The 27,375-nt window shown below is 37.6% G+C and overlaps 1 protein-coding gene across 2 annotated transcripts; it reads right to left on the bottom strand.

Moving 5' to 3' along the window:
* Positions 1-26,500, bottom strand: si:ch73-40i7.2 (FYN-binding protein 1). 2 transcript variants are annotated; one of them, XM_052101811.1, is made up of 16 exons: positions 26,375-26,500; positions 16,590-17,160; positions 16,158-16,212; positions 15,607-15,686; positions 8,882-8,919; positions 8,536-8,570; positions 5,705-5,825; positions 5,445-5,604; positions 3,538-3,688; positions 3,428-3,444; positions 3,277-3,340; positions 1,848-1,911; positions 1,534-1,696; positions 1,331-1,364; positions 1,176-1,213; positions 1-1,021 (listed from the first exon to the last, which is right to left on the bottom strand). In XM_052101811.1, the coding sequence occupies exons 1-16, from the start codon at positions 26,375-26,377 to the stop codon at positions 996-998; spliced, it is 1,620 nt and encodes a 539-aa protein (XP_051957771.1). In that variant the 5' UTR covers positions 26,378-26,500; the 3' UTR covers positions 1-995. The 2 variants fall into 2 exon arrangements, with proteins under 2 accessions (XP_051957771.1, XP_051957772.1); XM_052101812.1 differs by having other exon boundaries at positions 3,428-3,441.
* Between the last annotated feature and the right edge of the window lie 875 nt (positions 26,501-27,375).

Below are 27,375 nucleotides of genomic sequence, written 5' to 3'. Positions count from 1 at the left end.
CTTTACACTGGTGCCGAAACCCAGGAAAGAGGAGGAATTGCCACTACCATCCAACCCAACGGAGCAGCCGCGGCCATCCGCCGGAGGACGGATGAGCCCGGCTGCTTGGAAGCAGAGTAATGGCTGCCGACGTGGGGGGCTCCCAACCAACCGCCTAGAGCGGTTACTGCTGCCAGGGGCGGAGGAGACCCCTACCATCCACCAAAAACGCAGCAGAGCATTCTATCCACCAGAGGCCAGATGTCTGCCTCCAATCCGTCTGGGGAGGCACGGCTGTCGTCCATTAGAGGGTGGAGGAGTGGCCGAGGACCAATCTACGGCACATTCCTCCTCTTTCCTGGGTTTCGGCACCAGTGTAAAGGGAGCTAAAGGGAAAGGAGGAGGCGAGAACTGGCTTGACAATATAAAAAATATTTTAATATCAAACTGAACCAAAAAGACAAACACACACAAGTGTCGGACAGCTGTCCGTAAATCACTCTCTCTGTTATACTGCAGCTTCCAGTTGGGCTTTATCCCTCTCTGAGGTTTGATTAGCTTGATTAGGGGCCGGGAGGGCAGAATCACGACCCGGCCTGCCCTCCGTCCTGTCACAATGTCATTCGCACATTTTGAAAAAATTATTATGAAACGTACAAATCGAATCCAGACCAAATTTCCAATATCACAATGAAGCCTAATATTTGGATACATTAACAGTCACACCTACTCCATTGACAAAAGGGCCATTCATTTGTAGTAAAGTCATTATAAGGTAACACAGAGTTAAACATATATTTAGAGGTAAAAAATTATTTAATGCAAAATAATACTAATATAAAAAAACATCCCTATGTTAAATCATGCTATACATTTTCCCCCCATTTATTTCCACAATATTCAAAACTAAAGTCAATGTCTTTAAATTGTGTGATTCATTCATTTGTTAGGGGGAATGGAAGATGTGCAGTTTCTCTTTACTTTCTCAGGTCACCATCGTATTGCCACTTAGCATGTCAGCTGTCATCATTATCATATATATCTGCCATTAAACACACAAACGAACAATAATTAAACAAACAAGCTCATGTTTTTTAATCGCTTTCAAATTAAAACAAATAAAATGTCTTTATATGAATTTTCACCATAAACATGAAACATGCAACATTTGTAACTCAGGAATAAAAATGACATACCTGATGCAGTGTCAATGTCATCGTAGATCTCACCCTCCCTGAAAAACAAAAACAAATAATTTGATAAGACTGAAGAAAATTATGTAAATAAAATGGACAAAATCTGTCATTAAGTATTTAGGCATTATTCAGTTTTAGAATAAACATATACACACGCATGCAGAAGATAATTCAGGGGCACATATCCATCTGTGCAAAGAAAAAATAAAACTAGTTTAGTTATCAAAACTTTTCATGATAAAATAATTATATAGAACTCTTCTAAGATAAAAGCAGATGTTTATTTTACTGCTTTTGCATCATGAGTCAAGACAAAACCTGATGGCATATATTTCCCACATGATGGCGTGTGACTCACATTTGCCTAGATTGTTACGGCACAGAGCTTTCTTCTCACTAGTCTTTTGGAGAACCTCAAGAATCTCTCCACGGACAACTGTCAGGTCTTTGCTACCACCTTTCTTTAAACTAGCATTAGGATCTACCATCATGGTGTAAAGAACTCTGATGGGCCCTTCAAACTGTAAAAAAATTGATACAAATAATAAAATAAGCGTTCGATATTTTTTACATTTTTACTACAGTTTTTGACATCCAACAGCCATGAGAAAAATCAACAAGGATCAGATCTTATATGAGAAGTAAAAATTAAACACAAGGAGACAGATTCACCTTAAACTTCTTTCGCAACACTTTCTCATCTTTTTCACGCAGCTTGGCCTTTTTTGGATCATGGCTGATGAAAAATCAGATGGAATTAACTAGAAACATCTTAAACTATCATTTTTACTCAACACTGTTAGTGATCAATACATAAATATTAATAATACAAACTTCTCAACGGCAGGTAATATTGTACACTGGTGAAACAAAGCAGTCTTTCTTCTCTCTCTGGTAGTTTACAGGTATGTAGTTATCCATTAACACACAGTTATAAAGTGGCTTGGAGATCTTGTCATTCGTTTAAAGCATAAGCTAAATTGGCGGAAACTGATATATGTGGGACTTTTGCAAACACAATGTAAATAAAATAAAAATAATTTACTGCTGTTTCTTACACTGACCAGTTGATTTTATTGCAAAAACAACCCAACAATGTTCCCAAGCCATTCCAAATCTGTATTAATTTCTTTCCTCCATGAAACAAAGGAGATGATGGGACATACTACTTAAAGGGATAGTTAACATATATATATATATATATATATATATATATATATATATATATATATATATATATATATATATATATATATATATATATATATATATATATTAGTACATTGCAAAATTTTAAGGCACTTGGGAAAAATGTTGCATAGAAAATAATGACATAAATAGTTTTCATTTATCACTTAATGTCATACAAAGTCCAGTAAACTTAAAAAAAACGAAATTGATATTCAGTGTGACTACCATTGGCTTTAAAACAGCACCAGTTCTCCTAGGTACACCTGGACATAGTTTTTCTTGGTTGTTTGCAGATAGGATGTTCCAAGCTTCTTGGAGAATTCACCACAGTTCTTCTATCTATCTCAATTGCTTCTGTCTCTTTATGTAAACTCAGACTGACTCAGTGTTCAGTGGGGGGCTTTGTGGTGGCCATGACATCTGTTGCAGGGCTCCCTGTTCTTCTATTCTAATCTTTTCTATTTGCAAAAGTAATATTTGAGAGTCTAACATTTATATTTCCTATTGACACACTTATGCTGAAGATATAAATAACCATCTTAAGACAGATGTTTTTGTGAAACAAGATTTTTGTACAGTACTGTATATATATATATATATATATATATATATATATATATATATATAGCATCTTTGGACTGACATGAGGGTGAAAACTAGGAATGTGCAAACCTACCAATTCGTAATCGACAAGTCCTTTGGTAATTTGAAAGACTAGTCGAGTAGTCTGTGTTAAGGATAATAAAAACTATATGAATTTCTCTTTTTGTGATCCACATAAGAAAGAAAGTTTTACAGGTTTGGAACGAAATGAGGGTGAGTAAATTAAGACTTCATTTTTGGGTGAACTGTCACTTTAAATGACAGATACAATCGAAAAGACATTAATTATAAGAAAGATGGCAGATACCTGATCTCTGGTGGAGGGGGAGGAAACTCTTCATTCATTAGCGGGTCCACATCATCGTACACATCTGAGAGGGACAAAAGCCAAACACGTGTCAATCCATGCAGAAAAACAACATCTGACCTTTCTGAAATTGCGTCAGTGAATTACTTACCATCACTATGAAAACTGCTGAAAGAGAAAAAAATCAATATGAGATCAATTTCAATTTGAGGCATGTAAGAAATACCTTTGTTGATCCATACATGAAGCATGGTTTCTCACCTGTTGAGTTCGTTGCTGGAGCCGATGTCATCGTACAATTCCTGGTCGACGGTTTGGCCTACAGAAGGGATATAGGAGAGAGTGGCTTGACGGATTTTCCGCTTCACTTCCTCATAATCCACGTCCACACAGACATTACTGATGTAGCCAACTACAACAGGTAAACACATATGTATGTCTTTATTAACATGTTATTGTTGTTTTCTTTCCCCTGTTAAAGGAATTTTCTGGGTTCAATACAAGTTCTAATCAAAATACAAGAACTATTGACAGCATTTGTGGCATAATGTCGATTACCACCAAAAATAATTTCAACTTGTCCGTCCTTTTCTTTAAAAAAGTTAAAATCGAAGTAACAGAGAGGCACTTACAATGGAAACAAATGGGGCCAATTTTTGGAGGGTTTAAAAGCAGAAATGTGAAACTTATTATTTTATAAAAGCACTTATATTAATTACATGGTTATGGCAACAAAGTTGTAAAAGCTATAACTTTACATAGAAAAGGTAAGTAAGCGATTTATCACACCAAAATCATGTAACATGCATATTGGTTATGTCTTGTGGCTATTATTTTGAAACAATTAGTATTTTAACATTTACTGATTGGCCCCATGTACTACTAATGTAATTGCCTCACTGGAACCCAGTTTTTTGCTTTTTTTTGTCAAAATAATGTTTTGTGGTAATCAATATAATACCACAAATGCTGTCAATTGAGCTTAACTTGTAGTGAACCTGGGATATTCCTTTGAGTAAACATAAAACTAAGTTCAAATTAACCAAAGTAAGTGTAGTGGTCGTGTTCTTTGTGCAAAGGATTTAAAAATTTAAAGGACTGTTCTGGGTTCAATTCAAGATGAGCTCTAAATATATTTGAGTGAAAATAATTTCAACTTAACTTTAAAAATACACACTGTTTTAAAGTATAACCACCAGACTTAAAAACATTATACATAATTACATGAGACTAGTGTGATAGAAACATTTACTAACCTCGTTTGTGGTTTCATCACATTGGTAATGCATAACCAGGTGTTCATATGCCTAGAGTAATCTCACCACTAAAGAAACATTCACTTAGAGCACTTAACAGATCAAATAATACATTTTTGTACTGGAGAATGTGCTATAACAAAACTAAAAGCTGCACATTTCTGCTTTAAACACTCCGGTAAGCCGTGCCCATTGACTTCTATTATAAGTGCAATACTACAAACAAACAGTAGTAACAACCAGACCAAGCCATTTCCTAAGCACAATGCAAAGTGCTCCATCACAACAGAGTCACAACGTTTATACCAGCTGAAGCAGGTATCAAACCAGGTTTCATCCAGTCTTTTGAACTGAAGCCCAGAGCTCTAACCACTGCGCCACATAATCAACAAGTCTGACTGATGTCAAAGAGACATTCTTGTTTGAGACTATGCAACTATTTCTGAGAAAATAGTTACAGTTTATTTGTTGTTGTTTTTTTAATTGAAGCAGGATTTATGCAATAAAGTACAGTCAATCCATTTTCAAGTTGACCTAGTTAACTTGCATTGCATTGGCATAATTTTCAAAGTTATTTCTGATCATTTATGTGCGGCTTGGTCTGGAGATTATTTTGAGCCATTGCTTGGACGAATCGGACAAAGTTTAAAGGACATGAAACGTTTACATCTGAAAACATCATAATCAAAAATGGAAGCTACTGTAATCATCAGGATGAGCATAATCAGACAAAAATTGTGTTTCTAGGACAAATGGTTCAAAAGATACACGCAAAATAAAAGTTTTGAACTGGTGGTGATGCTATAGAGTATGATTTAGAGACCCCAGATTTGGTATAGGGGCTATAGAGTCTAAGTTGTATTTAACCCAGAACATTCTTTTAATTAAGTTTATAGAAAAATCTTGACGTACTGCTTCCCTCCAGGTTTCGTGCCAGCCATTTCCCCTCAGGGTTGTTGTTCACACGGATGATCTCCACGCTCTCCCCCTGCTGTACGCTCAGATCATCCTTCCCGCCATGCCAGTCCTCTCTCACGCGAGCCATGTGGATCACCTCAATAGGTCCGTTCAGCTAGACCCAGACACATAACACACATTTTAATGTCTTCAGGCTGCATGCAAACACATTTAATGACATCATCCTTTTAGCTGCAACATAGATAAATAGTTACCTTAAACCTTTTTCTATACTCATGTTCTTGTTTTTGCTTTTCCTTCTGTTCTTTTTTGTCCAGCTCTAGTTGCTTTTTAGCATCTTTTGAAAGCTTCCTCTCGGTAGGGACAGGAGGTGGTCTGCAAATACAGTTGAATTAAAGTGATTAAAACGATACTTCTGCAGACAGTGGATATTTAAAGAAAAAACATATTGATCAAATTTACTTTTAAATATTCCATTAAATGTTGAATTAGGAAAAGGTTATTTGGTCCTACATGGAATGCAAAAGAAAAAGGTAAACATGACTGTTTACCTTTTTGGGGACTTCCTAAAATATAAAGGCAGCTATGTATTTTCACCTGTTTATACTGTGTGAAAAAATAGTATGAGATATTTTATAAAGACATGTTTCCAAAAGCAATTATTCAACATAATTAAAATGATCGAGAAATATTAGAAATGTTTTAATTTGTTTAGTTCTTTCCACAATAGTTATCATTTCAACGGTTTTACAGGAAATACAACCAAGAACAAAACTATGGAGTCTAACAGTTGCAATGGAAAACTCCCTAAAAAGATACAACTTTCAAACCCCCATTCCAGTTTGTTAACAGCTGTATTTTTTTCTCTCAGGAAAACCTGAGAAAACCGCTGTATTTTCCACACTTTTTCTGGCACTTTTGGCCACTTTACCTGTAAGATTTTAAGACTAAAGAATCTTTACTACGATTGGCTGACCTCCACTCACTGGCATAGGTATTTGTCAAATCATGCCAAGATGCTGAATACTGAATAGGTACTGATATGTAAATGTTGCTCATCATATGTTAATGTGCTAATGGTTGTAATGTCATCCTTACTAAAATGGAGCCTCATAAGTGACTGATTTGAAATGCTTTACATAGGCAAATACTCTGCACCACATAAATAGTGCTCCTCATTCGAAGAGCTCGAGAGACACCTCTCACAATTAATTCCATTAGAGTTTGACATCACCATCTTGCAATGCTAATATTGCGATACTCTAATTTATATTTAAATTCATGCATTTGGCAGACATTTTTATCCAAAGCAATTTACAGTGCAGTGCATTCAAAGTATCCTTTTTTTCATCAGTTTATTCTAATCAGCACAAAAAGACATCGCATACTCAAACATTGGGTAAAATAGTACATTGTCGATATTTTCAGTATTAAATTAAATCCAAGTATATATATTTTTGAAAAGATTAAGGATTTTTTTTTATGATATGTTACCTATTAAATATGTTACCTATTAAATAATATGGTAACACTTTACAATAAGGTTCCATTCGTTAACATTAGTTAATGCATTAGGTATTATGAACTAACAATTAACAATATATTTGTTATATAATTTAGTAATCTTTGTTAATGTTAGTTCATAAAAATAGAATTGTTCATTGCTAGTTCATGTTAGTTCATAGTGGATTAACTAATACAACTTTTTTTTTTAAACTGTATTAGTATATGTTGGAGTTAACATTAACTAAGATTAATAAATGCTTAATAAGTATTGTTCATTGTTAGTTCATGTTAAATAATGTTGTTAACTAACGTTAAAGGTGCAGTATGCAACAATTTTCATGTAAAATTCACCTTTTGTTTTTGCCAATGTGTGAACAGCTTGTAATGCAACTTAAAAAATTAGCCCTTCCCGGACTTCCTAGGTTGCCAAACAGATTTAGACAGATTTTCATGCAAAGGGAGCGGGTTGGTTTTGCCGGGAAAATCCAAAGGATGTGGCGTTTATGCGCGCTCCCGAGAGCCTTGCCTTAGACAGTAACAGCTTCTCTTCTGCTATTCAACAGTGCCAAAAAACTGCAACACTAGGTAAAGATATTTTAGAGATGGAATCCAGAAAACATCTGGCTCCCAGCACAACACCGACTCCAACACAAACTCACAGTTAGCCCCAAAAAACCCAAAACATTTATCTACTGAATCCCATCTGGCTAAGTGGGAACGTGATCATGGTCGAGCGAAAACTAGAGAGAACATCGGCAGGGTATTTGATTCCTGGAGGGGCCTTTGTTTGGTTTTGGGGATCAAAACTGACCCTGAATTGGCGTTCTACTTATTGGACAGGTAAGCATACATAACTGCAAAGCATGTGAAATATAGTGTCATAAGATTGATCTGTGTAATTTTAGCTAACTTGATCTTGCCTGCTAATGCTGACAAATTGCAAGCTACCTTGCTTTGTAACTTTCAAATAATTTCAACGATCTTCTAAAACACTAAAAGTCAGGTATACATGATAAATTTAAGCAAATATGCTGGTTTCTTGACCAAAGTACAACATATGACATACAAAACATACAATAGTGCAACATAACAGTGCAGTGCAACAGTAAACTGTCTGGTATAGTTCGGTAGTATGTAGCTGTATGTGTGTATCAGTATGCTATGTTAGCTGATAAGTAGTTTTAGTTTAGTCTGAAAAACTGTGTAATTTTAATTATGCTGACTCATCTGTCAGCATGATGCCGGTGGATCACGGTCAGCCTCTTTGTACATTACGTCGATGTTCACGTCCCTATGGAGTGTGTGCACGAGCGTGAGCACGAGCAACAGGCAGCTGGCTGCAGTTTACTTAATGGCCACAGGTGTCATTAATAACAAGGGTTTTAGAATCTTACATATTGCACCTTTAACAAATGGAACCTTATTGTAAAGTGTTACCAATAATATACAGCAATTGTGTGAATTAGAGGTTGGGTTCAAAGAGCAGACACTCTGAGCTCTCTAATGGTTTAAAAGAAAATGCTGCTCATCCAAACACTGACATACATGTACATATCATATGAACAGTGAGATGACTTACTTGTCTATGTCTTCATAGATTTCATGATCGCTGTCCTACAAAACAATTAAACGGCACATAAGAACACACACCAAAAAGGCAGATAGATGCTAAGAGTATATAGCAACATTGCAGCCACATTAAGGGATGCAGTTTGTCTTAAATTTTTGTGTTTCCACCTGACTATTTGAGTGCAAATAGCTGCTCTATTCGGCAGGTGCTATTTCCTGTAGACCTAGTTTAAATAGTAACTCCACACAAAAATAAGTGTCAAAACAACTGCACTGCTGTAACCATTCTTCATGGTGACCCTTAAATATACATTCTCTCTCAGTCTCACACACACAAAATAGCCCAATACACCGACCTCACTAGGCTGAGATGGGTAACTGTCAGTCCAAGAGTCTGCAACATAAGAAAACATAAACACTGTGTTAATGAATGGATTAAATTGGTTGAAGAAATCCCTTTCATTCTGTGCTGATCGTTGGAAAGAAAAATCACAAATTACATCTCTTTAAGGTCTCAACTCTTTCTCCTAGACAGCAATGAGATTAAAAAAAGTGCTAATGGATTTTTTTTTCTCCTGAGAAAAAAAATGACTTGTCCCTTTAAGAGTTGCTACATTCTGGGTGGTTGCTGGGGCATTGCTAGGTGGTTGTTCTGTTTGGTTTCTAGGTGTTACAAATTTTATCATAAGTTCAATCACTTAATTAATAGCGCACCTTTCTCCAGTAATCTACAGGACTTGATACTGTATCATTCATGTCTATAACACAACTTGTGTGTGATAGTTATGCACCAAAAGGTTAAAGGCTATCTTTAAATCGCTAACCCTAAACTGGAGAGCGAACAGACAGCATTTCTGCACGTGGACAGCGAGCAGCGTGGGGTGCGCGCGTGTGATATGCACGAGGCAATCGTCGCGACGAGAGTGGCTGTGTCCGCAATCGCTCACTCATTCCCTATTTCCTATATAGTGAATGGCAGTCAGTGAACTATATCTCAGCAGTAAGTGAACAAAATGAGTGAATTCAGATGAGAGTGTTGGAGCTCTGGGGCTGGTGCAGAAACGTCACAAAATAAATTTTAAAATACTTTGGCCTTATTTGTTATTCTTAATAAATAATATATTAATACAATAAATCTTCATTCTGTTTGTCATTTTTAATATATAATGTGTGTTAATATAAAGAGTAAACACATTTGATCAAATAAAGAGTACATTTTAAAATGTATCTGTATGTTTTGTCTCTCTATATGTTATTATGTTATTTTAATCCAGTAATGATTTGTCAAAAAGTAATTTACTACATTCAGCATGAACTAAAATTTTGCAGGAGTGAAGGAAACAGTAAACTCCCAGCTCATACGTCTTCCCCGTGGTGGATTGTGGGAAATTAGTTGTCATCGAGTGTACTTGAAATGTACGCTTGAAATTAGAGTGCATTGTGGGTAAGAATGAGTGAACAAAAGTAGGGAACGAGTGGCTCACTCAGAATTCAGACACTCCTACAAAATAGCGAAAACTCGAAATATTGTACTATATAGTGGATAGGGGGTGGTTTCAGACACAGCAAGTGTTCCACAATCAGGGTTTGTGCCCTACGTAGGTTGTGTACTCTGCATTTAGAGTGTGGCAGTACTGCTGTACAGAACTAATGATCTAAATACGACACTGAAAACGTCATGGTTACTGTTGTAACCTCCATTCCCCGATGGAAGGAACGAGACGTTGTGTCGATTGTAGTGACACAAGGGGTCTCTTCTGAGAGCCTCGCGTACCTCTGAACTTGAACTTGAGAAAAGGCCAATGTCAAGTTAGCAGACAGAATTTGCATGCCCCGCCCCGGACATACAGGTAAAAAGGGAGAGGGCGAACGAATGCCAGACAGGTTTTCACTGAGGAGCCGAGAATACGGTTACGGCGCATTACAGTGGTAGGGATAGTGACGTGGCAAGGGGAACACAACGTCTTGTTCCTTCCATCGGGGAACGGAGGTTACAACAGTAACCATGACGTTCCCCTTCTGTCACTCACTCGACTTTGTGTCGATTGTAGTGACACAAGGGGTCCCACTTAAAAAACGCCATGCTCTAACCCGTGTTTACATGGCTGCCAAGCCAGGTGCAAGCAGGCTCTTGCGCACTAGAAGCAGCTGGGTCGGCTGTACGTAACCCTCCCCAATGACCCCAAAAAGGTGTCATATACCACTCTTAGGTTCCCCGTACCCGTACGGAAACAGGCGACATGACTTGCATGGGAGCCAACCGGCCAGCTGCGACCTTTTCTCGCTCTATGTTTCTCGTCATTGAGTTAAAAAGCGGCTGGGGCTATCTTAAAACTATAGATGCGTTGGGGAAGGTGTCCTTTCCCGTTCCTAGTCTTTCAAGGGGAAAAGGCCCTGCGGAGACCACGACCTGCCCAAACTGGGGAGAGGCAACTTGTGGCTAATACACACGGGGGTTGTCAAGCCACCTGTGGACATGGTGCGGTGGTAGATCCTGCCTGACAAGGGAGGAGTTGTTACAGACACAGCGACCGGGGGGGGCAGCGAGGACTGCCCAAGGGAACACGGGTCCTGCCAGCAGGGTACAGTACCACGGAAAAATAAGACACAGGGAGTTGCCTAGAGTGGGAACTATGCCTATAGAGCCCAAACCCAACACGGAACACTCGACTCGTGGTGGGTCTGGCGGCGGATTCCCCCACTGAATCTGCGGCCAGAGGGCTAGGGAGGAAGAGCATCCAGGAAGCGAAAGCTCACTGGCTAACCTGGGAGAGAAGGTGCACTGGATCAGCTTGGTGAAGAGCACAAGGTGCAAGTGGAACACCCGGTCGGCTGTTCCGTATTACCGAGTTCTACCGGCTCGGACCTGACAAAACACGGGACGAGACCAACTTAACTTGTTGGGTGTTGCCCAGCCCGCCGCTCTGCAGATGTCTGCTAAGGAGGTGCCGTGGCCCACGAGGATGCCACACTTCTCAAACCCGCAAAGGGGGGCACGGCCTGGGTGTGATAGGCTAGGGAAATAGCGTCAACAACCCAATGAGCAACCTCTGTTTGGAGATGGCGTTTCCTTTCCGCCGTCCGCCAAAGCAGACCAAGAGTTGCTCAGAGCATCTAAAGCCCTGCGTGCTGTCAATGTAGATACGCAAAGCACGTACTGGACACAGCAATGAAGAGGCGGGGTCTGCCTCCTCCCGGGGCAGCGCTTGCAGGTTCACAACCTGGTCCCTGAAGGGGGTCGTGGGAACCTTGGGCACGTAGCCCGGTCACGGTCTTGGGATGACATGAGCATCAGCCAGACTGAACTCCAGGCAAGTGTCGCTGACAGAGAATGCTTGCAGGTCCCCAACCTGAAAACAGAAAACAGAGGTCTGTCCAAACAGAGGTCTGTCCAAGGGTTGAGAGTCTGACGGCAGAAGGGGGTGATAAACAGTGATAAACTCACGGTATATGCCAAGGCGCCATGCCCATCTCTGGATTCGAGTCTGAAGCCAGTGCTGTAGCGGTCTCATATGCATCAACTCGAGCAGCGCGACTGCTGCCGAGGATGTCAAATGCCCCAGGAGCCACTGGAACTGTTTGAGATGAACTGCTGTGCCTGGCTTGAAGTGAGCAAGGCACGCAAGCACTGACTGTGAGCGCTCTGTTGTGAGGCGCGCTGACATTGAGACCGAGTCTAACGCCAAACCGAGAAAGGAGATGCTCTGAACCGGAGAGAGAATGGAGATGCGGAAGTACGTGCCCTTCAGGTCTACCACCGCGAACCAATCGTGATGCCGAACGCAGATTAAAATTTGCTTCTGCGTGAGCATTTTGTAGGTCTGATTGAGAACTTGCAGGTCCAAGATTGGCCGCAACGCACCGCCTTTTTGATGAAGTAAGGGCTGTAGAAACTCTTCTTCATCTCGGCTGGAGGGACAGGCTCTATCGCGTCCTTGAGTAACTTGCTAATCTCTGCTCGTAAGGTTCTAGCGTTTTCGCCGCACATCGGAATGGAGCGAATACCGCTGAAACGAGATGGGAGCCTGGCGAATTAAATCACGTAGCCGAGTCGGATGGTCCTGGCCAGCCGAGTCGGATGGTCCTGGCCAGCCAACGTGACAGGCTGGGAAGTGCAAGCCATGCGTCTAAGCTCCGTGCAAGGGGCACTAACAGGACAATAATTTTGGACGTACCGGGTGGGGCCTCACGGCGGGGGGGAGCAGGTAATAATGTGTCGGGAGGCAAACACGTGACAGAAGGGGAACTGTAACTACACTGAAATAAGAATCCACACAGGACTTTAAAAGCTATGAAATACCAAAATAAGGCATTATATTTCAGCATTATATATAACTGTAATTAATATCACTGTAATAATTACTATAAATGTTTCCAAACCTCTCTTCTGATTGACAAATTCATCCAGATCTGACAAGTGCCCTTAAAGGGATAGTTCACCCAAAAATTACAATTCTCATTATTTACTCTCCTCATGCAACCCCAGATGTGTATGACTTTCTTTCTTCTGCTGAACTTAAATGAAGATTTTTAGAAGAATTTCCCAGTTCTTTAGGTCCATACAATGCAAGTGAATGGGTGGCAAGGCAACATTTTAAAGCTAAACAAACAAACAAACATAAGTCAGCATAAAAATAATCCATAAGACTCTAGTGGTTAAATCAGTATCTTCAGAAGTGATGTGATAGGTGTGGATGAGAAACAGAGAAACAGATCACTTTCACATTCTTCTTGTGTTGTTCGTGATTCACATTCTTCTCTGCATATCGCCCCCTGCCGTCTAGCAAAAAATTACAAATATTGATCTGTTTCTCACCCACACCTATCATGTCACTTCTGAAGACATGGATTTAATCACTGGAGTCTTATGGATTACTTTTATGTTGCCTTTATATGCTTTTTGGAGCATCAAAAATTAGGCCCACAGAGCTAAAATAATCTTTTCAAAATCTGAATTTGTGTTCTGCTGAAGAAAGGAAGTCATCTGGGATGGCATGAGGGTGTGTAAATGATGAGAGAATTTTCATTTTGGTGTAAACTATCTCTTTAAAGCGATAGCTCAGCCATAATTTAATATTCTGTCATAATTTCTCTACCCTCATGTTGTTCCAAACCAGGAAGGCTTTGTATTATGTGCAACACAAAATATGTTAGACAGAATATTAGGGACTGACAGTCTCGGTCACCATTCACTTTCAAAATATATATATATATTAAAAAAAAACATTCACTGAAAGTAAATAGTGACTCAGACAAACATTCTGTCAAATATCTCCTTATTGTGTTGCATGGAAGAAAGTCATACAAGTTTGGAACAACATGATGGTGAATGATGACAGATTTCCATTAATAATAATCATAATTCTGTAGTGCATGTTCAATGTGTATTATGTAATGGAATATAGGGGAGTTAACGTCTATTATATAATTTGTGAAAGTAATGAGTTACTAACTACTTTAGTACTCTTTTAATTGGATACTTTCTTACTCTTACTCAAGTAATTATTTATGTTAGTACTTTAACTTCTACTTGAGTAATTATGTTTTTGTAGTAATTGTACTTTTACTTGAGTACAGTTTTTGGCTACTCTACCCACCTCTGCACAGCACATTAAGTAAAACTGAGAACTCATTAAGCCTCCTGGGCTATGAAAGAACAACATCTAAGCAATTAAGGGGTATATGCTACAACCATCTTGCCCAATTTTTGTGTTGCACCATCATGAAAGCGCTATCTGTGGGTGTATGCATGCAAACTGTGGGTGTATTGTAATGAAGTGGAGCAAAGCAAAATTTGCTAATTTTCAGAGAAATAAGTCATTGAGCTAAGACGTTTCAAAAGTATGAATGTTTTCAGCGTAAAGTCTTAACTCAGTTCCTGCATTTGCAGTTTGGAGATTCAACCAGCAAGTGGTAATAAAGTTAATGTCCAAACTCTGAAAGTACAGTGGAACATCAAATTATGTCCATGACGATCAATGTTGTAGCTGTTTTATGAAAAAGATTTTTATGAGATTTCTGTTAACCTATCTTTAGGTCATGGTTTAGTTATTATTATTATTATTATTATTATTATGTTTATATTTACAATTGTATTTATGATCTAATTTGTATTTGTATTTTTTCATCTGTTGTCGTAGAGTGATTTTTTTTAGTAACTTCAATAGGGGCTGGTAGAAGAAGTTAGAGAGTGTAAAATGACTACATTATTTTGATCATACTGTTTTTTCATTTGAAGTGCAATTTGATTTTGGAAATAGCTTTAGTTAAATTATTTTCGGGTTTCAATAAATTAATTAAACCAGTAGAAGTACATTTTGGTTTATATGGCTGGTGCTTGACAGGGAAGGGGCTCTATAATAGGACAGAGAAGGTGCAGGAGAAGATCCTCAGAATTAAAATGCACTTGACCCAGCCCATTAGCGCTTTGCGTATGCAATTTCACCAAACACACTTGCGCCTAGACTTAGTGCATGATTGCACAAAAATACTAAAACTTCATGGCCATGCCCATTGACTTTGCATGTATCGAATAGCGCTGCACTTAGCACTAGTGCTCTTAAAATTAGGCCTTAAATTGTTCTATTGGAAAACATCTCAAGTTTTAAGAAAAATTCTGAGTTCAATACAAGTTAAGCTCAATCGAAAACATCCGGCATCATGTTGATTCCCACAAAAATGTATTTAGACGTGTCCCCACTTTTCTTTACAAAAAAGTGTACATCTGGGTTACATTGAGGCACTTACAATAAAACATACTGTTTCAAAATTATAGCCACAAGATGTAAACAATATGAGCGTTAACATGATTTTAGTGTGATAAAATCACATACTAAATGTTCTGTGTAACGTTATATCCAATTTTACAATGTTGCCACCCTGTAATCCTGGTAATCTGTTAAATGATGATTCACTTCTATTTTAAGTGCTTCACTATAACCTTGATTTTGATTTTGTGGTAATCAACATTATGTTGCAAATGTTGTCGACTGAGCTTAACTTGTATTGAACAAAATATTCCTTTTAGCCATGCTAAAGCATCAGATTGCAGAATGTGTGGGTGTCTTCATTTGATATTTACTTCTGGGTTTAGGGGGAGGAGGAGGAGGTGGTGGGAGTGTGCTTATGTCATCATAGGTGTCCTGCTCTGGGTCCACGTTTCTAATACAGACACCAAATTAAAATCAGAGTTAGTACAATACATTAGCCCAATCAGGCTCAGTTACAACAAACAGATGCTAGATTTTAAAAGCAATACAGTGGGAGGAAAATATAAAAAGCATACACTTTTTCAAAGGTAAAAAAAGTATTGTGTGTTACATGCCACTCTGAGCTTGTTTCTCAAGAATGAGAACTCAGGAAATGTCACAATGCATGCTCTACACCCACCTACTTCCACAAGGGCTAAAGATGCACATGCAAAGCATTAAATTAGACTGGAAGACATTGTTATGTAATTCTGAATTTTTGTCTTTGTTCATCAGAGATACTGTACAGATATGGAAAAATAGACAGAACAGAGATTCTAATATTACAGTTTCCTGTTCCTTCCCTTTCAAACTGTTTGGGTCTTTCCCCAAATAGGAAAGGCTAGACAACCACATTTGAATGATAACATACAGTATTACTCACAATTCTGAAAAAGATGATGAGAGCATGCTGGGTTTATTTGGAGGTCTTGCTGGTCCTGATGATCAAACACAAATAAACCATAGACACAATAAAAAACACCACATTTTCCTGTTAAAAGTCATTAAAAGTAAGGTCATCTTAATATGGCAAGGAAAAAGTCCATAAGTTATATTAAACATATTTATTACATTAAAAAGTCCTGCATTGCGTCTAAAGAACCATATTGTGGTCAAAAATAAGCCTCTTGATGATTTTGATTGCAAATATGAGTAAAATACTGTTGATTAATAATGTATTTCTCACATTACAAGTTTGCTCACAAGTTTGTTTCTAATTTGAATAATGTGCATGCAGTAATATGATCTGAGAATGCATTTGTTCTCCATTCACCGGATTCAACAAAAACATTTGTTTAAGCAAAATGCCTCCTACCTTTGGGGCTTTTTGATTCTACGTGTCCTTTGGGAAGAATAGCAGGTGCTTTTTTTTTCCGATAATGATCCAGATTCACATACGGAGGTCGTTTTGGCTTTGTCGGCCGCAGCCCAACATTTGGAAGTGGCTTCCTCAGGGGAGCAACCTCCGACACGCTCCTCTGACTCGGCAGCGGTGGCTTGAAAGTTGGAGACAGTTTCATTTCGCTGTGTTGTTTTAGTACCACCTTATTCTGAAGAAGTTCTCCAGCTAGTTTGACTTTGTTCGTCACATTGACCTCCGAAGTGGGTGTTCTAGGAGTCTCCTGAGCTCCTACACGATGAGGAGGAGGTCTTGGAAACACTTCATGAGGACCCAAACCAAACATCTTCGATTCGCTTGAAGAGTTCAGAGGAAGGATTGATCTTGGCGACACTGCTAAAGGTTTGTTTCGGCGCACTCCATTGGTTAGAGACTCTGGCAACACACCAGCTGTGTGAGGTTTGATGGGAGCTCCACCTCCAGGACCTACCATCTCTAAATTAGCATGAAATTTGGCCCTGAGGGCCTTTACATCCACATTTTCCTCCTATGAAGAAATAATAACCTGTTCAGTGAATCAGTGCAAAATGTTACATTTCCTCTCTATTGAAAAAGTAGCTTTCATTGATTGAAGTTGGTAAAAAAAACATCTCTCATTCTCTGCTGTTCATAGAAAAAAAAAAGAAAACAATAACATTAAATTGAGTGCAAATGGAGACTTTTTCTTAAACAGATCATTTCCTCACCCTCATAACATCCCAAATGTGTTTGACATTCTTTCTTCTGCTGAACACAAATAAAGATTTTTAGAAGAATATCTCACCTCTGTAGGACCATACAAAGCAAGTGAATGGTGGCCAGAACTTTAAAGTTCCAAAAAGCACATAAATAATCCATAAGACTCCAGTGGTTAACTCCATGTCTTCAGAAGCGATAAGATAGATGTGGGTGAAACACAGATATATTTTATAGTCCTTTTTTAACATAAATCTCTACTTTCACTTTCACTATAACAAATTTCTTTTGTTTTAGGCAATACACATTCTTGGCGAATATTGCCACCTACTGGGCAGGGAGGAGAATTTATAGTAAAAAAGGACTTACATTTTGATGTTTCTCACCCACACCTATCATATTGCTTCAGAATACATTTATTTAACCACTGGAGTCATATGGATTATGGCTGCCTTTTTATGCTTTTTGGACCTTCAAAGTTCTGACCTGAGTTGATCATGTAATCTGAGTTACTTGCATTGTTTGGACCTACAGAGCAGAGATATTCTTCTAAAAATCTTTGTTTGTGTTCTGCAGAAGAAAGAATGTCAAACATCTGGGATGGCATGAGGGTGAGTAAATGATGGGAGAAAATTCCTTTTTGGGTGAACTATCCCAAGTCTACTGATTCACTGATTTGTCTCCTGAGGAAAAAAGACTCCAGTAATTTTGGAATAATAAATGTCTACCCTAGAATTTCAGAAAAGATCTCATCAATATATCAAACTCCAAATTATCGGAGCTATGCTATCCACATACATTTTATAGCTTTATAGTCTTACTCTTATTTGTTTCTAGTTTTTATATCTAGTTTTTAGCGGTGAAATATAACTGCAATTTTGCATCAAAGATATGTAACATTATGGTCATCTGTGACAGTTTTTACTCTGCATAGCATTTACATCAAGTATTTTTGACTATGTAAATCCAAAGGTAAACATCCTCTTCAAGCTGATCCAATATCCTCAACTCAATGATAGAGCAATGCTAGGAAGGACATGACCATTGTGAATGGATGTTAATCATTTGCAGTTAGACGTGTTCACTGGAGCTGCCTCTGTGCTGTTTAAGAATTGTTGTGTTTCTGGCAATGTAGAGAACTGAGAGCAGCCACTACATGACACATAACCATTCATCTATGTATCATCTGACCCTGTGGGCACCTTATAACACAGTATTAACAAGTGTGAGAGGGAAAAGAGAAAGCGTGTTTATGTGCAGGCAATATGGCAGGTGTGAAGTCTTTGGGGGAAAAATTATTTCAACTTTCACAATGGCTGACTCTTCTCAGCCTATACTACAGAGTTCTAAGAAAATGTAATATATGGATGGTGGGATGGTCTCCATGTACTTCAGCTCTATTTTTTTTTTTAACATAAAACCGTCAAAAGAAAATTGGAGATTAGCTAATACAGCATAGAATTTCGACTCTTCCCTAAATTCAAAATCACAGTTACAGTAATGCCCTTAAAGTGGAAGTCTATGGGACAAGGCATTGCATGGTGATAAACGTTAAAATACATACTGTTTTGGCATTGTGCGTGTTAACATGAGACAAGTGTTGTAGAATCACTAACTAACTAACCCTGTCTGTGCAAAGTTATATTCAGTCTTTCAACTCTTGTCATGACTAAGTAAAACGAGCAAACCAGTTACCTTTTACATGATATGTGCAAAAATACCAGAAAGGGACATAATGTAACTATTAGAAAAGTATTGTTTACAAGGGCTATCAATTTAAGCGTGATTAACAGTTAATTTATGTATTTTTATTAAATAAAAAATGGAATACATTTACTTAGCTTGAAGTACCACCTTCGTGTTTTTGCAAGTCCTAGTCAGCAGGGGACAGTAAGAACTCCAGTGGTACAAGCAAAAAAAAACACTCTTACTGACAGCACAAAATGAGGACCTAATCTTATGTTCAAACACAGCTGGACAGAGCCCAACTCCGAATGCAGGGGTCTTGAGATATGTTTTGCTAACATTCAAACTACATTTAATTTGACACAGCGTCCTAAAAATGCGTGTTTATGACACGATGCAACCAACGTTAGACACCCCAAAAGTTTCTGTCTCAATTGCAAAATTAACTGACTGTGTGTCAAAGATGTTTAATTATATTTACGTAAATAATATATAGACTTCAAAGGCCATTTTTTTATTGTCTAATCAATTCTTTACTCGTCTGCCACAATGATGCACTGTATTTTATTATTATCTGAATTATATATTTATTAATATTTAAATAGAAATCATTTAGAATTATTTTATTAATATTTATTGAATTATTTTTATTTGGGGGCCTTTCTTTGCAAGTGTTGCTATATGCAGTTAATCTGATTAATTAATCATCATATCATGTAATTAATTCTATTAAAACTGTTCATTCATTTGACAGCCCTTAATTGACAGCCCTACTTTTTAAATAGAGACAAATCTGCTCAGAGGAATGTAGGTCACCAGTGTTGGGTAAATTACTTAAAAATAGTCCACTACAAATTATTAATTGTTTCTCTAAAATTGTAATCCAATTACTTTACTAATTACTTAATTGAAAAAGAAATCACATTACTAATTACTTTACTTTTAAGTTAACACTTTTTTGCTCAACAAATACAAAATAATATCTATATTTCTTCCTTGTTCATTGTTACACACAAGTCATACACTCAGCACTTCAGAGGTCTTCAAGGGTCCACCCTAACCCGAGGACCGAGACCCGACTCGGTACATGTATAGGTTTGAATCCACGTTTTATATGGTAAGCCGGGTCGAGTCCCATTCTATTGCTACATTATGTGAGTCGATCCGAGAAGACCCGGCCGTGATCAGACTGTGCTGATAATGATGATGGTGCTGTGTATTGTAACTTGTAACATTGTAAAATTAGGATGAGAAAGTGTGGCCACGAAATAACGGAGCAGAGTCACAATGAGCTGAGTGACATCAGAGCCAGAGCGGAGTAAATGCACACAATAGCAAATTAGCAATGCTAACATTAGCAGCCGTGGCAATGAATGAACAATTGTTATTATAGTTCAAAAGAGCAAACAGTCGAAGTTATCTTATGCAAGACACAAAAATACTGCAAAGCTGATTCTAAACAAATTGCATGTGTCATCCGTCACTGTGACAGCAAGTGGACTTTTGAAGCTGAAATAATGAGTGGATTAGCTATGCTATTTCAATCAGCAAGAGAGGAATCACAGAAAATCTGGATGTATTTTACCAACTTTCTTGGCAAGGAGGATGGATTATATGCATCACAGCCAGGCACAGGGGAGAAGGCTACTAACATTACATTAGGTAAGACACAAAGTTTTGTGTCAAGTTCACAACTTGAAAATTAACTTGACACGGACACATTTAAAATGTAAAATGTAACTTAATAGCAATCAGCTATGAAATCTGTGTTGATCAGCTCTGTGTCTCCCGGCCAGGTCTGTGTCCCAGCTTTCAAATAATACATGTGTCCGGTTCGGGCATTTCTCGGTTCCGCATGGGTACGGGTCCAAGCTTTCAAATAATAGACGGGTCTGGTTAGGGTCTGAAATTTTGGACCCGTGAAGACCTCTACCTCACATTCACAATAACTCGTTAAAGGGCCATAATTCATGAATTCTACTTAACAGATATATTAGAAATAAGCATTACACTATGGTGTACTTAAAAGTAATTAAATTAATTGGAAGTCAGTAACTGTAATCTGATTACAAGAATTAACAATGTAATGCATTACAATACTTTTTTTTCTAAAAAGTAATTATATTACAGTAACTAATTACTCTGTAATTGGATTACACCCAACACATAACCAGAAATTCAGCTAATTGGAACAGCAGTCCCTTCTCTAGAAGGATGATTCAGACAACTTTTTCCCCTAAATCACACACATTTATGTACAGGATTATTTAACAAAACCACAAGTTTCACATTTCTGCTTTTTATAAAAATATAATTGTGCCTGTTAACAAGTGCATGTAAAAGGACTAGAGATCGCATTTTAGCTTAGCATAAAGCTAAATGTTCACATGGCAATTTACACAAGGTTAACTATTGTATATCTGTTGCTCCGATCTTACTTAAAAACATCACAGAGTACACAATGACAACTTTTTTTTTATCTTATGTCGATTCTCTTATTGATCAACCAAGGGAAAATTTCCTCCATGATGTGGCATGACAGCATTTTCTATCTAATAGTATGAATGTCACACATCTTAAGAAAGTGTTTCACCGGGGGGGCCTGGGTAGCTCAGCGAGTATTGACGCTGACAACCACCCCTGGAGTCACAGGTTTGAATCCAGGGCATGCTGAGTGACTCCAGCCAGGTCTTCTAAGCAACCAAATTGGCTTGGTTGATAGGGAGGGTAGAGGGACATATGGTAAGGGGTAAGCTCCTCATGGTCATGATTAGTGATTCTCACTCTCTATGGGGCGTGGTGAGTTGTACATGGATGCCACGGAGAATAGCATGAGCCTCCACATGCTGTGAGTCTCTGCATTGTCATGCACAATGTGCCACGTGATAAGATGCACAGGTTAAAGCGGAAGCAACTGAGTCTTGTCCTCCACCACCAAGATTGAGGTGAGTAACCGCACCACAAACAAGGACCTACTAAGTAGTGAGAATTGGACATTCCATAGAAAGGGGGATTAAAAAAACGAAAACAAAAAGACAAGTTTTACCACTGTTCAAACGCTCCTCGGATCGGATCTATTAAATTTTTCCAATTTAATAGACTAAATATATAATGAAACAAATGACAATAAAATGCAAAGAAATCTATTCAGTAATCAAAATACTTTTGAATGTAACTGTATTCTGATGACCAACTATTTAAAATGCAACTGTTATGGAATACAGTTACTAATATTTTGTATTTTAAATATGTAATCCCGTTAAATGTAATCCGTTACTCCCCAACTATGCTGAGGGACAAGTCGAAAATATAATCTGTGGTAATCGACAGCATGCTCATTGTTTTTTGTTTAAAGCTGGTCAAAATCACTAGTGGAAGGCAGAAGTGTTTAGCAGAAGTATGCCTTTTTGTTGCTGGCAGAATGGACGGTAATGGACATTAACAGACAGTCATCACAGCATCTTGTACCTTCACAAAGTTTGGCCAGTGTCTCTCTGTCATTACATACAGTACATGAAACATGGACATTGCAGTTTACCAAACATAGGTCTTATGTCTGGAATATGTCAGATCACTGAGTTGCACATACATAAATATAGTAAATTCACAATGGTTAGTATTAATCATGGCTTTTCTACTATTATTATTTCTCTTAGAAACATAAATAACTCTCATCTCTTCATGGCAACCTGTAGACCATTACAGCAGAGATAACATTGAGAACTAAGGCTTTCTGACATTGTTTTCCAAAATAGCAATCAAATGGAACATTGAATAATAAGGGAAGGTGACTGTCTGTCATTGATTTTTGTTCCCAAGTTGGTGAGTCATCAAATAGTAGCCTCAGATTTTTTTTTTTTTTAAAAAGAGGAACTTCAAGCCATCTTAAAACTCTGCATTGTGGGGAAGATAATGAATTGTCATGAGCTGTTTAAGAAGAGAACAGCATATTCAGAACAATAGTGAGGCACAGGAAATGTCTCCAACCACACACCTTTGCACCAGCACATCACTCAGCAGTGGTTACTGTAGACACGGCAGCCAAGAGTGAGCCAATCAGCTGCATGCCTTGCTAAAAAATGCAAACAATGTCACTGGAAAAAAGAAAAAAAGAAAAGAAATCTTTGGCTCATCCGGTCTTCACTCAGTCCACTCAAATTTAACTATTCACCCAAGCTTTAGAAAAGCATGATAGTTTGAGTTTGAGGTGAAATAAAACACAATAAATTATGTTGGCTTGACACAGACTTTGTTTAAAATCCCTAAAGCAAGACTACATTTATCAATTGTAACTCCTTCTAGAGCTTTCAAGCTACATTCACCAAACTTGGCAAAGACCTTTGGACTGTTTAGAGGTCGACCGATATATCAGTTTGACGATTAATCGGCACCGATGACATATTACTGGAGCTATCAGTTATCTGCAAAAATCCACACCGATAGCTTTCCCCCATTGTGTCCAGTGCTGGAGCGGCTGGGAAAGGTCCACTGTCATTATACAGTATGGGAGCAGCTTCTAGAGGCGAAAAAATATTTCACTGGTGCTTTGTGGTGTTTGTCTGTCAGTCTGTCTGTCTGTCCATCCATCCATCCATCTACATTTTTTCCTTTCAGACTAAGGCTTTGTCAAGCCAACAACAAAGTTTGTCTTGACAAACTTTACCTATCTAGTTTAACGTTGATCTATTTATAAACCTGACGAAATTTCACCAAATTAGCAGTGTATCAATGAAATCAAAGATCGGATGGCCCGATAAAACAGAGGTATTAATATTTGGACCAAAAACCTCTAAAAATAAGCCACTAAAATATAATTTGACTCTCGATGGATGTACTGTTACATAGTCATCTACAGTAAAGAACTTAGGTGTTATATTTGATACCAATCTGTCCTTTGAAAATCAAATTACCAATGTTTGTATAACAGCATTCTTCCACCTCAAATACTACTTTCTGTTGCTGATGCTGAAAAACAAATTCATGCATTCATGACCCCAAGACTAGATTACTGTAATGTATTACCGGGACTGCAAGTTCAATAAATAAAATACATTTGGTATTAATTAAAAAATGTCTGTTAACTACATACAAAGCTTTGAATGGTCTAGCTCTGCAATGACCTACTGACACACTATATATCATCACGTTCATTACGGTCACAAAATTCGGGCTTGTTAATAGTTCCTAGAATATCAAAATACACAAAAGGAGGAAGATCCTTTTCCTATTTGGCACCTAAACTATGGAACAGTCTCCATAACATTGTTCAGGACTCACACATTCACACAGTTTAAGTCTAGACTAAAGACTAATCTATTTAGCCAGACATGCACCTAATTTATCCATCAACTCACATTTAGACTACTATAATTATGTCTGCCTGAACCAGAAACATTTCTCAGAAACATTTCTCATAATCTATAACTGTGCAATAATTTGAATGGCATCTACGCTAATGTTATTCTATGTGTTGCCCTGACTCAACCTTGGGATTCATATCCCAAGGTTACCAGAGCTGGCAAGATCCAGCTCCGTTCCTGTTTGGTATCTGACTCCACAGATACGTGTCACTGAGTGATGAAGTCAAACTACAGCCGGTGCTAGCCTGACATCACTTCAGTCTTTTACGATGGACTTCAGAGGATGAACTGATGCCAACTTCAATTGTAAGACATCAGATACTTCATATGCCACTGCCTAAACCTTGGATTTAGGATGAACCCCACCTGAACCTTGGAATAAGGATGGACCACACCGAACCTCACTGAAATGGCCTATAGTTTGAACTGTGATGCACCTCATTGATCGCTGCCTGCATCACCTTTGTCTATTGATGGACCACACTCTTGAAATGGAATACATAGACTATCAATGAATTGCCAACAAAAGCCTTTATTGGCCAACTAACAAAGGACAATTGCATCTATGAGAACTTCTGCAGTTAATACAGGATGAACTTCAAAGACATTAGACATTAATCTAACAGTTCATACAAAATCTTTGTTAAAACACTGGCCCTTAACACTTACTTAGTTTAATCATTTTAACATTAGTTAGTTACAATTATGCACTGCACAAGAATAACTCATATTGGCATTATATTTCTGTTGTTTAGGCAGAGGGGAACTGGCCCTTACAGTGAGTCTGGTTTCTCCCAATATTATTTTTCTCCATTAATCAACATCTTATGAAGTTTTGTCTTCCGTGCCACAGTCACCTTCGGCTTGCTCACAGGGGTTCTAAATACAATTATTATTTAATAATAATTATTTAATAATAATTTATTTTATACACAATTTACCATCATATTTAATCAAATTACACAACGAAGACATTATAGATATTACAGTTGAATTGTCTGTTAAAGCATGATTTTCTGTAAAGCTGCTTTGAAACGATGTGTTATGAAAAGCTCTATACATATACAAATGACTTGACTTGTATTATACTGTAAATGACTATGCAGGCATAATAACACTGTAAACAACATTTTAACAATATTTTAAGGTAATTTCAGACTTGACTACATTAGTTTCACGCCAACAAAAGTAATTTTATGGGACAGCACAGGTGTCAATTGCTGTTCAAGGAAACAGAGGAATTGCAGATGAATGATAAATAACAAATAAACAATAAACTATTTTTTTTAAAATCTTTTGCTATGACAAACTACACTGAAAAAAATACATTTGTGTGGTAATATCTAAATAAATTGGTTTGATTATTTTTTTTTAATTTAACATCAATTAATCAACCTGGATATATTAGGTTACAACAACAAAACTAATTTTAAAGTTTAAGGTAACAAGTGCAGGTCACCACTTTTAACAGTGCACGCTCACATCAACATCAAGATCAACACCTTTTTTCTAAGCAACAGCAAACAATTCAGCAACCAATTGCCATAATTTAGGACTATTATTTAAGAGACAAAATATGCTTAGTCTGCTTAGTATAAATTGTGAGACCTATAGATCTAGGAAAGCAGATTTTTTTATAAGCTTTTCACACGACGCTTAACTTTGGGTTAACATATTTTAACCTGTTTTACCCCAAAACGTTAAAGTAGGCAGCTCACTTAGGTTTTGAGACACAGCCTATGTCAGCAATACATTATGCCATTCAAAAAAATAAAATAACTTGATGTATGAAAAGCGACTCATTTAAATAATATTTAAATATGATATTCTGAAGCATGAATTGAATCAGAAGTAACTAAGCATTTAATCAGCAGTCACATAATAATTACAGTTTTTTTTACAAAACTTTGAAGAGTTAAAGCTTTGAAAACACGAATTGACGATTGTTTTGCTAAACAGAGAGGATGAAGTTCGACTTACCATGAGTTTTATTTCTAAAGCTTCATGTCATGCGAGTTCACAGCTGAAGAGCGCAACAGACTGCCGTTTCTTTACGCACTCTTGACAGGGACCACGCGCTAGACCAAAGCAGGAAGCCCACCAAAGATGACTGAAGACAAATCCATAGAGCCATCCCGTGCGTTCATACATATCAATTGATTACATGAGCGTATAATAAACTACCTTTTCTGTATTTTCCATTCACATTGAAAGTAGGAGTAATGTAAATAACTTTGATGACTATAGCGTTTCTAGTTTATTAAATTTGAACATGGGATTCACTTTTTTATGGAGAAAATATCATGACTGGGAGACGGGTGGAGCTCTGTCTCCCTCTGTCGGCCAGAGAGGGAAATAACCATTTTTGTGTGGTAACGTGTTATAAAAGTAGACAACTTTAGGACTTTAGTTGTAATCTAGAAAAGCACATTTTGAACATCAAATTAGTCAAATTATTTTGTTGAATCTGATCTGAGGTTCATTACTTAACCATGACCAGATAAAACTATATATATGTATTTATTTTATCGTTGTAAACCTCACAAAAACAAAAAGTGCAATCTCACAAAATGTCTACAATGAACTGAGTTTGTGACTAGGGATGGGCATTTCGAGGACTCTTGAAGTCGAGGACTCTTAACACATTAAAAAAAAAAATCGAGTAATCGTTTGATTGTAGTTTAAAATTTAAACTCAACCTTCAACCTTTGAAACTTTTTCTTAGGAAAAAATTAGCACTGTAAATTAAAGGAATATTTCATCATTTACTCACCATAATGTCATCCCAGATGTGTGAATTTCTTCTGCTGAACACAAACTATGACATTTAGAAGAATATCTCAGTTCTGTAGGTCCTTTTAATGCAATGAATGGTGACCAGACCTTTGAAGCTCCAAAAATCACAAAGGTTGCTTAAAAGTAATCCACACGACTCTAGTGGTTAAATATATGTCTTCTGAAGTGATGCAATTACTTTGTGT

This window comes from Xyrauchen texanus, chromosome 32, assembly GCF_025860055.1.
Source record: "Xyrauchen texanus isolate HMW12.3.18 chromosome 32, RBS_HiC_50CHRs, whole genome shotgun sequence".
NCBI lineage: Eukaryota > Metazoa > Chordata > Actinopteri > Cypriniformes > Catostomidae > Xyrauchen > Xyrauchen texanus.
The sequence above is the reverse complement of the archived record's forward strand: the minus strand, read 5'-3'. Positions and strand labels throughout refer to the sequence as shown.